Source organism: Sabethes cyaneus, chromosome 3 (genome assembly GCF_943734655.1).
Source record: "Sabethes cyaneus chromosome 3, idSabCyanKW18_F2, whole genome shotgun sequence".
NCBI lineage: Eukaryota > Metazoa > Arthropoda > Insecta > Diptera > Culicidae > Sabethes > Sabethes cyaneus.
In genome coordinates, this window is record NC_071355.1 from 43,071,809 (window position 1) to 43,084,617 (window position 12,809).

At 44.8% G+C, this 12,809-nt stretch overlaps 2 protein-coding genes across 2 annotated transcripts; one reads left to right on the plus strand and one right to left on the minus strand.

The window, feature by feature from the left end:
* Positions 1-921: 921 nt before the first annotated feature.
* Positions 922-8,270, minus strand: LOC128743073 (thiamin pyrophosphokinase 1). The gene is made up of 4 exons (XM_053839592.1): positions 8,060-8,270; positions 7,647-7,785; positions 7,418-7,581; positions 922-1,567 (listed from the first exon to the last, which is right to left on the minus strand). Exons 1-4 carry the CDS (start codon positions 8,078-8,080, stop codon positions 1,097-1,099), a joined length of 795 nt encoding a protein of 264 aa, XP_053695567.1. The 5' UTR covers positions 8,081-8,270; the 3' UTR covers positions 922-1,096.
* An 806-nt stretch (positions 8,271-9,076) lies between these two features.
* LOC128743014 (serine/threonine-protein kinase pelle-like) lies at positions 9,077-11,698 on the plus strand. Its single transcript, XM_053839516.1, has 5 exons — positions 9,077-9,333; positions 9,392-9,501; positions 9,558-10,135; positions 10,196-10,325; positions 11,017-11,698. Exons 1-5 carry the CDS (start codon positions 9,133-9,135, stop codon positions 11,531-11,533), a joined length of 1,536 nt encoding a protein of 511 aa, XP_053695491.1. The 5' UTR covers positions 9,077-9,132; the 3' UTR covers positions 11,534-11,698.
* Positions 11,699-12,809: the final 1,111 nt, after the last annotated feature.

The window sequence follows — 12,809 nt, forward strand, 5'->3', positions numbered from 1 at the left end:
ATAGAAAGTACAGAAAAATTATTTGCGACAGTTTGTGAAACTACAGCAAATCAAGTTAAGACAAAAGTTTACAAACGCATTAAAACGTAAGAAACAAAAAAAAAGGTGAAAAAACAAACTAAATAGAAACGAAACCCAACCCAATATTTTATTGTAAATATTTAAACCAACAAACCGGACCCGGAAGAAGAAGGTAGTGGTCCGAGCAGCACACAAACAAACAAAACAACAAACAAACAAGCAAATGCTGAAAGTGTAGGAGGTGTATCTTTCAAGCAGGTACCCCTTCTTCGTGTGGTGAAACTTGTACAGTATTTAATTAATAAAAAAAAGCAAATGCAAACAAAAAAAAACAATGAAAATATTTGCTAACGGAACACGGCACACGGGGAAGTGTGTGTTTAGCTCGAACAAGCTGACGGGCGACACCAGCAGAACAAAAAGGCAAACGCGGTTTACTCATTTCGGTGTGTGTGCGCGCGTGCGTCTGTAATGTGTATGTGCATGGTACAAATTAATCCCAGCGCGCGGTGTGTGCGCTGCTGTATGAGGGAAAGTGCGAATCACGTGCGTGCGCGTGCTCTCGAGTGTTGCAACAAACGCGAGCGCCGCTATCAAACACAGCAGAAAAACAAGGAAAAAGAACACAGTACATGCTACCTACAACTGCACGTTGATGAAAATAGTGGAAGTGTGTGCAAACATAATGTAAACTAGAAATAACTTATAAATGGAAATGATATCGAACAAGAGAACAAAAATAAAAATGTACCTATTTAAAAAATAAGTTCGCGTTCCCGTCGGAAGTTTCAAAAGTATAGTGTCTCAATCCGTTACCATCGTGCAAGGAATACTGTCTTTCAGTCTATTTTCTAAACACAAACGTTGAGGAGCTTAGATAAATAACACCGCCTGTGTATCATCAAAATTTTATTAACAAAAAAAAAACACTAAGCACACAATTAAGTTAAAGGAATCATGTCAAGCACCCTACAGTCCCATGAGAGAAGTAACAACGGTTAGTTGGTTGGTAGATTGGTTTGTCGGTCCATTTAGTCATATCTGCATAAATACTCTTCAGTTTCAGCTGCGGTTATCACATGTCTTTCGGGGTGGTCCCCATGCACCAGAGGACGGCACTGTCGGTACGGACGCGAACTTCCTCGGACGAGTAGGTATTCGAGGTGCTTACCATGCTGCCAAACTCGCTCACCCGGTTGTCCAGATTCCAGTGCAGGCCGCTGGTCGTGCAGACGGCGCGCTGTCCGATCGGTATCAGTGAGCACCAGATACGTTCGTTCACCAACCGGGAAGGAATCTCGATTCGATGGTTGCCCGACGGGAGCAGCCAGCTTAGTGAATTGCTCGATCGTAGAAAGACGGATACGTCAGGCAGGATGGTACGTGCTAGGAACAAGGTGTTGATGTTGGCCATAATTTGATCTAACCGGCCGGAACTCTCGCACAGCACCAGTGCGCGGCGAATTTCGCTAGCGAAGCCAGTACTCTGCAGGACCTTGAGGGATTTGGTGAAGTCGGTAGCATTTTGGTCGGGAGTTTTGATGATCTGCGGAAAAAAGAGAAGAAATTGGTTTATGCTAATACGATCAAGTGAAGGAGGAGACGTATGCTCAAGTAAGTCAATTTAAAACATATCAAGAAATCCTTACCACCCCGTATACAATGTACAAACAAAAAACTTTACTAACGATATCCTGACTGTTGGCCTTCGAGTGTGTTACTAAAATGTTCGTGGAATTCAGGGTGAAATTGGTGGTTTTTTAGCAGATTATCAATCATCTGCACTAACATGATGAACACAAAAAATTTCTCCGGCCCCGGTTTGTGATGCACTTGAATAGCTTTGGGTTAAAATCTTATCAACCTCACAGTATTGTCTATCGACGACAGTTTAAAGCTTTCAATTTAGGTATTTGCCTTCGAGATCCATGCAATATCAACCACCGTGGTCGTCCTTCTAAATGGAATCTAAGCAGTCCGTGTTATTTCAACCAGTCGTCTCCATTCAATTTGGTCAAGGGCCACTCGTTACCAAATACCTAGGCAAGTCAGACATCGTTAATCATATTCGGTGTAGTCGAACCATCGTGGACCTACGGCTCCTCTGGTGCTAGTGCCATCCTGTCCGAGGCTGTTACAGTGTTGGTTAGAACTGCTTACGGTGTGAGGATCCTATCAAGACAATTCCTCTTCTGAAGAAGGATGACCTAAATTCGATGAACTTCATCTCGTTCAAAATTAGTTTGGACAAAAATTATCACAGCATCGCACTTGATCCAAGTACCTGGCCATACGGTATTGCTTTCCGGGAATTTGACAACCCCAATTCGAAAAGTTATTGGGCTTCGCCTACCACCTAATCGTTGCTGATAACTTCTTGTGTAGAGGTAACCAAGGTGAGTTAACTTGACTAACCTTGGAGGTAACTACAGTTGACGATTTTTTATCCGCCAATACCGATCCGGGCTCTACGCAAATGGAGTCCGGCATGATACAACGAACCAGGCAGTTCCCGATTCTGCTCCTTACCGGAAGGCATCGTTTCTAGTGTTTTGGGAACTTTTGACCCCCCGTCGTAGTCACGCTTTTCCAACCAGCGTTGAGTAGTCGTCGGACATCGAGTACTCTCCGCCAGATCTCGCTCCATCTAGCTCGCTGTGCTCCTGGTCGTCTTGTTTCAACGAATTGACTAGATTTGTTGAATATCGTGCCCCGCGTGGTGATATCCGCTCGGTTCATAACACCTTGTAGCGCTATGTTGAACAGCAGGCATGAAAGACCATCACCTTGACGAAGCCCTCTGTGTGATTTGAATGAACTTGACAATCCACCCGAAATCCGAACACAGCACTGTGTACCATCCATCGCAGATCTAATCAGTTTTATGAGCTTCCTGGGGAAGCTGTTCTCGTCCATGATTTTCCATAGCTCTTTCCGGTCGATGGTATCATATGCGGCTTTGAAGTCAACGCACAAATGATGCGTGGAAACTCTGTATTCACGGCCCTTTTGGAGGATTTGCTGCAGTGTAAATATTTGATCTGTTGTAGACCGACCTTCGACGAAGCCGGCTTGATAAGTTCCCACAAATCTATTCGCAATTGGTGATAGACGGCGGAAAATGATTTGGGACAGCACTTTATAAGCGGCATTGAGAACGGTGATCGCTCGATAGTTCTCACAGTCCAACTTGTCGCCCGTTTTGTAGATCGGGCAGATAACCCCATCCTTCCACTTTACCGGTAGCTGTGCCGTATCCCAAATTCTAACCATTAGTCGGTGTAGACAAACGGCCAGCTTTTCTGGTCCCATTTTAATAAGCTCCGCTCCGATACCGTCTTTTCCAGCTGACTTGTTCTTTAGCTGCATGATGGCCTCCTTAACTTCCTAATCGCCTATCGTTGGGGCTGGCACCTCTTCCCCGTTTGTTGCACCGTCGAAATCGCTTTCCCCACCGCCATGGTTCTCCGCCTGGGCGCCATTCAGGTGTTCGTCGAAGTGCTGCTTCCACATATCGGTCACCTCACGATAGTCCGTCTGAATACTGCCAGTCTTATCCCGACACATTTCTGCTCGCGGCACAAAGCCTTTGCGGGATCCGTTCAGTTTCTGGTAGAACTTTCGCGTTTCCTGAGAACGATGCAGCCGCTCCAACTCTGCATATTCCTGCTCTTCCAGGTAGCGCTTTTTCTCCCGAAAGATTTGGTTTCGCTGCATCTTCTTCTGTTTGTGTCTTTCCACGTTCTGACGTGTGGCACTGCGCATCTTGGCCGCCCGCGCAGCGTTCTCCTCATCCATCACCCTCCTACATTCATCGTCAAACTAATCGTTCCGCTGATTCCGGGCCACATGCCCGATGGAGCTCTCCGCTACACTGCTGATGGCTGCTTTGATAGTGTTCCAACAGTCCTCGAGATGGGCTTCGTCCAGCTCGTCCTCTTCCGGCAGCGCAGTTTCGAGTGAATGCGCATAGTTTGCGGCGCCGTCTGGCTGCTTTAGCCGCGCGAGATCTAACCGAGGCTGGCGTCTGTACCGAATGTTGTTCACAACGGAGAGTCTTGGGCGCATCTTTACCATCACTAGGTAGTGGTCCGAGTCAACGCTAGCGCTTCGATAGGATCTGACGTCGATAATGTCTGAGAAGTGCCGACTGTCGATCAAAACGTGGTCGATCTGTGATTCTGTCTGATTTGGTGACCTCCAGGTGTACTTGTGATGGATTCTGTGCTGGAAAAAGGTACTACGTACAGCTATATTCTTGGAGGCGGCAAAGTCGATAAGTCTTAGGCCCATTTCATTGGTCCGCTGGTGTGCACTGAACCTTCCAGTCACCGGTTTGTATTCCTCCTCCTGGCCGGTGAGGTGAGGGCTGTGCACGTTGATGCTTATATTGATGCTTATATGATGCTTGTTTTTCTTAATCTGCTTAATATCCTTGTTGGTCTGCAATGCTTTAAGGCACCCTCTATACGGACTCGACGTGATGATAGCCGACTTTTCGGATTTTCTTGTTGACACCGCTTTCCTAGGATAAGATTTTGGCAATGGCCGTAACATTAACGGTGACACGTCGAAGCTACCATTTGGTTCCGACGGAATTGGTGCTATTTTTGGTACTGGGTGTGAACTGACCGTTAAACTATGCAGCTTCAATGATGCTTCTGCCTGTGAAGGGTCGGTTTCGCGGAATAGCATCTGGGACAGTGATTTTGAGGCGACCATATCTGAAGATTTGAAACCCAAAAATGGTCCCTCATCCAGAATTAGAAGCATCGGACTGTTTGCTGTTGGATTAACATGTTCAATGAAATGTTCAAATCATCTGCAAAATTCCTTGGTTGTCATCCAACCGCTAGGGTTGCATGCAAAGGATGCTCCTGGCGGAGCACCAACTTTCAATTTTTCAGTCAGTCTGACCCTTGGAAAAATAATGAATGGTGGAAAAAAATGTCCTGTAGCAGACATGCACATGCACGCCGTACTGAGCACTCCACGCTCAGCAGAACCAATGGCGCCCACCTGTTTTTTTTTCCCCGCAATGCCAGAACTTTGGACTTCTTAGTTTGCACCTGTTGAATAAAAGATAATATTGTTCACCTTCTTAAATGTAGCCAGAAAATATAGTTACCGGAATGACCGAAGTCTCATCAACGTTATATATTCTGTCTGGCGGAATGTAATTTTTTTTGTAATATTTCTTCCAGAAGGTCATAAAATTTGCCAACAGCAACGCGATTGAAACTTTGTGCTCTAGCAGCTGAGGTTGCTTCGGGTGCACGAAGAGAAAGTTGTGGGTGACGCTTGCGGAACCCAGCCAACCAATCTATGCCGGCAAGCTGTTTGGATCTATTGAACGGGTGAGCGATTCCATTCTTTTCCGCTAGGTCGAACGCTAGGTACCGGATTTCCCTGGTAGTTGTAGGTGGTGGTAGGATGTAACTCACCAACTCATTCTCCTGCTTCTCCGAGAACACATTGGAAAACGACCCGAAATGCGATTCTTCTGAGGGATGCGTGCGATGTAAATAGCGATTCAACGTTACTCGAGGGATACCATAGATTGCTGCTGCACGCCGATTTGAAACGCCAGCCTGCACAGCTCCGATGGCCGCACTCAAACTGCCCTGTGGCCACTGTTTACGATTGGATTTTCTTATGTAATTCCGCACCATTATTCTGGTTTGCGTCGTCGCAGTACGCTTTTATAGGTTATGTTCAAATGCAACGCATTTCAAATTGTCATTGCCAGCTATGCCCATTTTGCCCCCTCACAGTCATGTTCGATATAAATGAGTTTATTTTTACAACAAAATAATAAATCACTTTTATTATTCTGGGTAATTGTTCATATATAATAGTAGTGACCGTTTATAAAGCCAAAAGGTTCATAAAACTAACCACAAGGCATATAAAGCTTATTTAGTTGATCGCCATTCTTATAGTTTTTCTGCGATTCTCAAGTACGGTATTAAAAACATTTTCAATACGTTCTGCAAAGAAATTAGTGCAATTGATTGTATAATGTGCTCAAACGAACGGTAGCCCATCTCGCCCCGTATGTTCATTATGCCCCAATCACCCGTAGCCGTTTCGGTCCCTGTTCACAACTCTTTCTCTGGCGGGTGACCCATTACAAACCTTAGTTAGTGCTATGATTCTATTGACTCTCATAGTCGAAACTCAAACATATGATCACTACTGGTTTGAAAGACCAGAGTCATACCTCGAGCCCCAATGAGAGGCCTTCTCGTAGTTCTTCATATCAGATCAGATATTATATTGAAGGATTGAAGCACCATCTAGTGTCGATAGAGAACAAGCTCTCGTTCGGAACCGTTACCTGTGCTCGGACCCGGTGATATTGGTTTACAATTTGCTTTCTTAGACAAGTACCTTCTTGATAATTCATCTTCGCTTCCTTTCGTCCGTAGCAATAGTTTCTGTAGTAACATCCCTCTTGATCGAGTCCCGATCCCAGCCTTCTTTCAACCTGCTATCCACTATGTACCTTAGCTCCAGAGCTAGTCTACGGAGGATAGTCTACGACTATCTGCTGTATTGTAAGGCATGCTGTATTGATAGCCCATAAGAAATAATTGTTTTGTCCGAAACCTGGCTTGATGAACGAGACTCCTCACTAATCTTCGAAGCAAACTACTTAGTCTTTCGCTGCGACCGCAGTATGCACAACAGCCGTAAATCAACGGACGGCGGCGTTTTCATAGCATTTCATCACCATCGCAAGTCCTCTGTCTTGGAACAAAACGATAGACTATCTGCCGAGCAAGTTTGGGTGACTATTAAAACTATCCGATCGCTCTTTAAACGGATGCGCCCTCTATTTCGCACCGGGTCGGGTAAGGGACGTTCTACTTAAAGCTCTTACAATATCGGTGTCCGAGATTTCTACGACAGTTTCCGCCTCTAACAAGCTTATTTTGGAAGCTATCACCCTTCCCAGTATCAATTAGTGTGAACGCGGCAGTTAATTAACAAAATTCCCAATGAAAACTGACGCTGACTGGCTGAGAGCAGCGTAAATACCATCGCTTTGACCTTTTCGCATATTTTAAATTAATTCTCCTGTTATTGTTATGATAGAAGCTGTCTCTGTATGGGCAAATGCCTGCGACGCTCAATATAAAGAACTTCTATACCTATATAAAGAATAAGGTGGTGGCTGCCCATTAGCCGAAATTTTTAAGATAAGATACCTAAATTTATCTATACCACTGTACAGTTGAATTGATTAAAAGAATGCCGAGTAATTGCGGTGAGTAAACAGCGGCACCCCGTTACGGATTGCTGCTGTAGTTTTTTTCAACAACGTACATACATGTGTTTACATTTCTATTAACACAGCATGACCACAATAATTACTATAATTTGCACTTACCCTGCAATTCAACCGAGTCACGTACGACATCGACTCATCGGTACAGGAATCAAAATCCCCCGTCACCAGATCCGGTGGTTTCAGCTCTTCGTCAGCATTGGGATGTTCTCTCACAAAATCAACCCACCGGTTAGTTCCGCCGTCAACGGTAATCCGCACTTTCGCTAAAATTGTAACAAAACTACGTCGTTGCGAAATGAAATAGAGAAGAAAAAGTGCGTTTGCCAACCATTATTCCAAACCGATCGGAAATAATCCTTATGGAGCAGTATAGGTCGATTCAGCAAAATCACCGCCAATCCATCCTCGCCAAAGCTAGCGTCGATCAAATCGGCTGGACACCACGTGGTGGTATCGGTAGTGCGCACCTGAAAGGTACAGAAGGTTCTTAGTGCAAATCTGCTAACCGGATTCACGATGTGTAACATTTTCACGCCCAGTTTACTTTGACCGCAAATCGTTTCTTTTGCGTTGTGCGTCACTGAAATGCCGTTCGTATACGAGCGCCGCGAGTTGATGACCTTGAACCGTATTCGCAAAAAAAGTAGGTACGCACCAAAAAAAACCGCTCCATCGCATCGCTGGCTGGCGGCGCGTCTTTGGGGGTCAGCAGATTAGGTTGAAGTTATTTAACATACTTACGTCATCATCTTTGAAAAACATTGCGGCTCACTGCTGACGGCGTAAACAAAACTGCACACGTGCACACCCTGGGCTCGTCCGGTTACGTATGGATGGTGTATGATCGTATAGTTTAAAGTTTGCTCACTCTTCTCGAACGGTGCTTTAACATATTCTACGCGACCGATTGCTCCGGCGTGCTTTTCGCGACAAGAGACATCGAAAACGAATGTGTTGATTATAAAAACTATCAGACAGCTGATTGTGATTGTAGATGACAGTTTGCCTAATAAATCATAGACCGGAGAGGAAGTAAATAAACGATGGTGCTTGAGCGAGCCCAATGGCAGGACGCAGGAGTGCGCCACAAGCTGATAATAAAAGTTGAACAATTTCGGAAGTATTTACTGTTATATTTTTGATTAATATTTGTGATAATAATTATTGATACTTTCTAATTTATTCGTTCGTTTTGCGATAATATGAAAGTTTCCTACAACACTGTTTTAAAAATATTCTATGAAATTTCTCTCTCTGAATATCTCCCATGATCCCGCGATGTAAAATCAAGTTGAGTACTCTCACCGTGGTTGCATTGCAATAGAGTAAACCGCGGTGACGTCAGTAACAGGAAAATGGGTGTTGATTGCGCTGCTGCCGCTGAAGTACTTTGTGTTTGTTGGGTTGAGTGAAATAAAAGTTTGCAGTTCGATATTGATAATTTTATTCCTGATGCAAATAGCCTCAGTGCTGCCCCAGCTTATGACAATTGTTAAATTATCGGTTGTGGTTCTATAGTTTCTATAAAAAGAAATATGCAGGAAGCACCCTGTCCTGATGCAGCAACCAACAATGCATCAGATTTAGAGGTTTTTTCGTACTGGGAACACTGAACGAAATGCTTTTTGTGTTTTTACCTTTTTGTTTGTTTGATGTTTACGATGTTATTTTGTTTGCCCTTTACGTAGGTAGTAAACAGTTAAACACGTCATAAGTTTAGTTTAAGCTCTAAGTGTTGTGTTGTGGTCCCCTTTTTAAATGTTTTGGAAGTGCCTACACTCTGCATCCACCGCTGACCTTGTACTGCAAAGCCTATGGCCTCAACTGGCGAATCTGCGAGCGGACATGCCGTGCGGGCACCGCCGATAACTACCGTGGCTTTCACTAGCAGTTTTGTGTTTATCTATGACATTCCGTGGACGGAAAAGAAGCGGCTTGCGGACCTACTGGATAAGGATGCCAAGTGGGTCAGTTTGGCCCTTCGACAAATGGGCTACGAAACGCAACAAGTGGAGGTAAGTTGAAAGGTTTGAGAACCGGTTCTATAAGCCAATGAGTAATGGTTAATTCCAGGACATTAGACGATGCTGTGTTCGTTCGGGTAAATCACCCTCTGAGCAGCTGCTTACCAAGTGGGGTAACATGAACCACACTATTACGGAACTGTTTGTCGTGTTGGCCAGGTTTGTTTTAAGCAGAATAAACCCTAAAAAATGTTTGTAACAGCCGTTTCTTGCAGGGAAAATCAGTTCACAGCAATGGAAATCATCAAACGATTCATTGATCCAAAATATCACGTTTTAATCAAGAAAGGGAATGAAAACAGCACTCAAAAGCAAATCAACGGTCCACCGGATCAGCAGACCACGCCAGCAGTGTATACTACGGACAGAAACGCAGAAAGCGCTCAACAGAGCAAAGAGTTTGTTCAACAACCGGTGGTCACTCCCAAAGACATTCCTCCACCGATTATTCCACAAGCAGCAGCAGCAGCAGCGATTGTGCCACCAGTTACTGCCCCCGGTCGGTCCCCATCGGGCAACTTAGCTGCCATCGTCGGCGGCCTACCGCAGTTCAGCTACGAGGAACTTCGTGAAGCTACCAACAACTGGAGTCCGAGTAACGAACTCGGCAAAGGCGGATTCGGCATTGTGTACAAGGGATACTTCAAGCACACGTTTGTGGCTATCAAGAAGATCAAGGGAATCAACACGGAATCTGCCCGAACAGAGCTGCGGCAAAGCTTCAACGAACTGAAATATTTGAACTCATGCCGGCATGAAAACGTCGTTGCATTATTTGGATGTAGCTTCGAGTGTAAGATTGACAACAAATATATTTCTAGTTTAATTTACATCAATAAGCGCAATTTTGCAGTTGGCGAACCGTGCGTTGTGTATCAGTACATGCCGGGAGGTTCCTTGGATAATCGCCTGTTTCCGAAAAGCAGCGGAATCACCCCACTATCGATCGGGGATCGAGTCAAAATAGCGAAAGGAATAGCTAGGTAAGCAAGTCAGTTTTTGGGAGGTTTACTAACTATGGCCAGGTAACAAAATGCACCACAGCGTGGCACCGGCTGTGACACCAGAAACGCTCCCCCATCCGGTGAACGTTTGAATAGTTCGGCTCGTCTGCCCGCTCCGGTCGGAGATCCCGTAGCCGTTTCGTATATCGGTTTGGCAGTTGCTTCCGCTGTCATCTCCGTTCCAAGGCTTGCCTAAAAAATTAGATTCGTAGCCTTTCCATTTTTGAATACCGGAGCGTTATTACCATTAAATGCGCAGCATTCAAGACATATCCTTCCGCTGGTTTTTGATCGAACGGCGGCAGTAGCGTTCCGTCCTCGCAGTTCCGTGCCAAGTAGAATAGAAAATCGTTACGCAGCCGAACCTCCTCCAGCGATTGGTTCGTGCGTTGTAGCTTCTGGATCCACGCTTCGACGATGCGTCGCTGCTCCCTGGAAAGTTTTTGCATCGCCGTGCGGGTTTCGTGCAGCTGGTAGTTGAAGTCATAATTCAGTTCGTTTAATAGTTCATCCAAAGACCCTGCCATTTTGCCAGTTGCAAAGTTTCTCGGCTGTGAATTTGACGTGCGTGCGTAACTTTGCAACGATTGCTTTGATCCATAAACTATGTAATTTTATTTCTCTGCCGTTCAAATTTGTTTTCACGTTTACCCTACAATATATCTTCCAGAGGCCTCCAGTACCTGCACACCTTCGCACAGAAACCGGTCATCCACGGGGACATCAAACCGGGCAACATCCTGCTGGACAACGCAAACGAACCGAAGATCGGGGACTTCGGGTTGACCCGCGAGCTGGCGGTGAGCGATTCTAGCATGAAAGTTTCTCGCGTTTACGGAACGCGGCCGTACATTCCGCCGGAGTTCATCAGCCAGCGACAGCTCAGCACTAAGGTGGACAGTTTTAGCTATGGGTTGGTGCTGTACGAAATCATCACCGGACAGCGGGTGTACGACGACAAACGACCAGCGCCTAAGCACTTGAAGGATATTGTGCTGCAGGCGGCACAATCCGGGCGGGATATTCGGCAGCTGCTGGATCGGTTCCTTTCGGTGGACGATGTGCAAACACTCAAAAGTTGCACCGTACTGCTTAAGGCTGGGTTTTCCTGCACTGCCGACGATCCGGACAAACGCTTCGAAATGGTGGTAGTGTATAAGTACCTGGTGGAGCATTTAAGTGAATAATGGAAGGTATGACTCGCAAAGTGTAATATTCTATGTCGTAAGTAATATTATTATGTTGCTCCATTCGGTGTATTTTTGGAAGTTATGTTTTTAGAATACTTTTAATGGAAAACTTGAAACATCAAAAAAGATGTACAGCCCTAGTTTTTTTTAGTAAGTTTGGCACTCAGGATTTTTTATACCTAAATAAAATTAAATTTATTATCAGATTTTGTAAGTGGTGTAATCCATTTCCAATGCGTTCGATGAATTATCACTGTCACTTGTTTTATTAGTATAATGATTATTAGCCAAACTTGTTTTATTACTTATTTATGTTGCTGTCACTTTTCTAATACATTTCTGTTTATTTTGTTCCATTTTTTCATCTGTGAAAGGTAACGCATTCAATTACAGGATGACTGTGGAAAGACTGTGAATAAACTTCGAAAGAACGAAAGAATCCGTCAACGTAATGAGAGGAATATCGCCCGTATTGAGTGAGTACATATATACCTACACGTTCAAACATTATAAATTCTGATGTAGGACTACGTCTTACGGGAAAATCACAGTGATTTCCTGGTCGATTTTCCATATCTTTGCACCGATCAACCGGAAAACCTATATCCATCATTTGCATTAGCATGAAAAGAAAAATCCTATTTTCCTATTTAAGTCACTATTAAAATAAACTTATATATCAAACAATGTCAAAAATTGACGAGTCAGCATTAGTCCAGGATCTATCCCGGTGTTGTTACCCGTTACGCAGGAGACGGAGGATATCGTGGATCGGCAGTCACTAAAACACCTTTTGGGTGGTTGCGTGTCTAAGCCTCCATATCCTAATTGACGGTAAATTCTTCTCTGATGTTATAAACGTTCGCACCTACCGCAGTGCGAATATAGATTTGGACCATTTCCTAGTTGCAGCCTGCATGCGCTTAAAACTCTCGACGGTGTATAACACGCGTCGAAGTCGTACGCCGCGACTCAACATCGGACAGCTACGAGACACCGGAGTTGCCCAGGTATACGCGCGGCAGCTGGAAGCAGCGCTACCAACGGAAGAGGAACTTGGCGCAGCAGCTCTTGAATATGGTTGGAAAGGCATTGAAACCGCCATCGGTAGTACTGCTCTAGCGGCACTAGGTACAATGAATCCGAAACGAAAAAACGATTGTTTCGACGGCGAATGCGAGCAATTAATGCAGGAAAAGAATGCAGCACGTGCGAGAATGCTGCAACCCCGTACGAGGGCGAATGTGGAGCAATACAAACAAGCACGGAATAG

Bases quoted from the DNA above. Each gene is read 5' to 3' on its own strand.
- LOC128743073 (XM_053839592.1), bottom strand. From the start codon at position 8,080: ATGTTTTTCAAAGATGATGAC. The intron at 7,582-7,646 runs GTTGGCAAACGC...TTACAATTTTAG, and splicing joins CCGATCGGTTTGGAATAATG to CGAAAGTGCGGATTACCGTT. The intron at 1,568-7,417 runs GTAAGTGCAAAT...TTTTTTCCGCAG, and splicing joins TGACTCGGTTGAATTGCAGG to ATCATCAAAACTCCCGACCA.
- LOC128743014 (XM_053839516.1), top strand. From the start codon at position 9,133: ATGGCCTCAACTGGCGAATCTGCGAGCGGACATGCCGTGCGGGCACCG. The intron at 9,334-9,391 runs GTAAGTTGAAAG...GGTTAATTCCAG, and splicing joins ACGAAACGCAACAAGTGGAG to GACATTAGACGATGCTGTGT. The intron at 9,502-9,557 runs GTTTGTTTTAAG...CGTTTCTTGCAG, and splicing joins CTGTTTGTCGTGTTGGCCAG to GGAAAATCAGTTCACAGCAA.